This window comes from Bos mutus, unplaced genomic scaffold, assembly GCF_027580195.1.
Source record: "Bos mutus isolate GX-2022 unplaced genomic scaffold, NWIPB_WYAK_1.1 CTG307, whole genome shotgun sequence".
In the NCBI taxonomy this organism is placed as follows: domain Eukaryota; kingdom Metazoa; phylum Chordata; class Mammalia; order Artiodactyla; family Bovidae; genus Bos; species Bos mutus.
In genome coordinates, this window is record NW_027219799.1 from 146,445 (window position 1) to 148,837 (window position 2,393).

At 45.2% G+C, this 2,393-nt stretch overlaps 1 protein-coding gene across 1 annotated transcript; it reads left to right on the forward strand.

Annotated features, from left to right (window-relative positions):
- Positions 1–1,823: 1,823 nt before the first annotated feature.
- Positions 1,824–2,393, forward strand: LOC102285459 (interferon alpha-H-like). Its single transcript, XM_070366933.1, has one exon. The coding sequence runs from the start codon at positions 1,824–1,826 to the stop codon at positions 2,391–2,393; it is 570 nt and encodes a 189-aa protein (XP_070223034.1).

The window sequence follows — 2,393 nt, forward strand, 5'->3', positions numbered from 1 at the left end:
GGACTGTGTGGATCACAATAAACTGTAGAAAATTCTGAAAGAGATGGGAATACCAGACCACCTGACCTGCCTCTTGAGAAACCTGTATGCAGGTCAGGAAGCAACAGTTAGAACTGGACATGGAACAACAGACTGGTTCCAAATAGGAAAAGGAGTACGTCAAGGCTGTATATTGTCATCCTGCTTATTTAACTTATATGCAGAGTACATCATGATAAATGCTGGGCTGGAAGAAGCACAAGCTGGAATCAAGATTGCCGGGAGAAATATCAATAACCTCAGATATGCAGATGACACCACCCTTATGGCAGAAAGTGAAGAGGAACTAAAGAGCCTCTTGATGAAAGTGATAGAAGAAAGTGAAAAAGTTGGCTTAAAGCTCAACATTCAGAAAACTAAGATCATGTCATCTGGTCCCATCACTTCATGGGAAATAGATGGGGAAACAGTAGAAACAGTGTCAGACTTTATTTTTTGGGGCTCCAAAATCACTGCAGATGGGGATTGCAGCCATGAAATTAAAAGATGCTTACTCTTGGAAGGAAAGTTATGACCAACCTAGATAGCATATTCAAAAGCAGAGACATTACTTTGCCAACGAAGGTCCATCTAGTCAAGGCTATGATTTTTCCTGTGGTCCTGTATGGATGTGAAAGTCGTACTGTGAAGAAAGCTGAGCACTGAAGAATTGATGCTTTTGAACTGTGGTGTGGGAGAAGACTCTTGAGAGTCCCTTGGACTGCAAGGAGATCCAACCAGTCCATTCTAAAGGAGATCAGTCCTGGTTATTCATTAGAAGGACTGATGCTAAAGCTGAAACTCCAATACTTTGGACACCTCATACGAAGGGTTGACTCATTGGAAAAGACTCTGATGCTGGGAGGGATTGGGGGTGTGAGGAAAAGGGGACAACAGAGGATGAGATGGCTGGATGGCATCACTGACTCAATGGACAAGAGTTTGGATGAACTCCAGGAGTTAATGATGGACAGGGAGTCCTGGCGTGCTGCAATTCATGGGGTTGCAAAGAGTTGAACACGACTGAGCAACTGAACTGAACTGAATGGAGAAACAGACTTAGAGAATATACTTATGGACATGGGGAGAGGGGACAGGGTGAGATGTATGGATAGAGTAACATGGAAACTTACATTACCATATATAAATTAGATAGCCAACGGGAATTTGCTGAATGGCTCAGGAAACTCAAACAGGGACCCTGTATCAACCTAGAGGGGTGGGATGGGGAGGAAGATGGGAGGGAGTTTCAAAAAGGAGGGGATATATGTATACCTATGACTGATTAATGTTGAGGTTTGATGGAATACAACAAAATTCTGTAAAGCAATTATCCTCAATAAAATAATAAATTAAAAAAACAGTAGCTTTCACATTTAAGTTATAGCTTAAAATTTTATGTAATTCTCAACTCTACATTGAATACAAAGAGTAATATTTATACTTCCTTTTTCTATGTACAGAGAAAAGATATCCATAGAATACATAAAAACATACCCAGTATATCTGTGCTATCAAAATTTCACAATCAGGGCACCTAAAATATATCTAAAAAGGCTCTGTGGTCAGAAGAAAGAAGGGCAACATGAAAAAAAAACAATGATTGAGAAATGCTGCCTTAACCCATTTGGAGAGTGCAAACTGAAAAACAAAAACAAAAGTAGAAAGCAAGAGGGAACTTTCAGAAAATGGAAACCATGGGCTCCTACTTAAGACACAGGCCTGATGGAAGGTCTTCAGAGAACAAAGATCAAGTTCACAGAGTCACCCACCACCCCAGGCCAGAAGCATCTGCAAGGTCCCCGATGGCCCCAGCTTGGTCCTTCCTCCTGGCCCTGCTGCTGCTCAGCTGCAACGCCATCTGCTCTCTGGGCTGCCACCTGCCTCACACCCACAGCCTGGCCAACAGGAGGGTCCTGATGCTCCTGCAACAACTGAGGAGGGTCTCCCCTTCCTCCTGCCTGCAGGACAGAAATGACTTCGCATTCCCCCAGGAGGCGCTGGGTGGCAGCCAGTTGCAGAAGGCTCAAGCCATCTCTGTACTCCACGAGGTGACCCAGCACACCTTCCAGCTTTTCAGCACAGAGGGCTCGGCTGCCACGTGGGACCAGAGCCTCCTGGACAAGCTCCGTGCTGCACTGGATCAGCAGCTCACTGACCTGCAATTCTGTCTGAGGCAGGAGGAGGGGCTTCAAGGGGCTCCCCTGCTCAAGGAGGACTCCAGCCTGGCTGTGAGGAAATACTTCCACAGACTCACTCTCTATCTGCGAGAGAAGAGACACAGCCCTTGTGCCTGGGAGGTTGTCAGAGCAGAAGTCATGAGAGCCTTCTCTTCCTCAACAAACTTGCAGGAGACATTCAGGAGAAAGGACTGA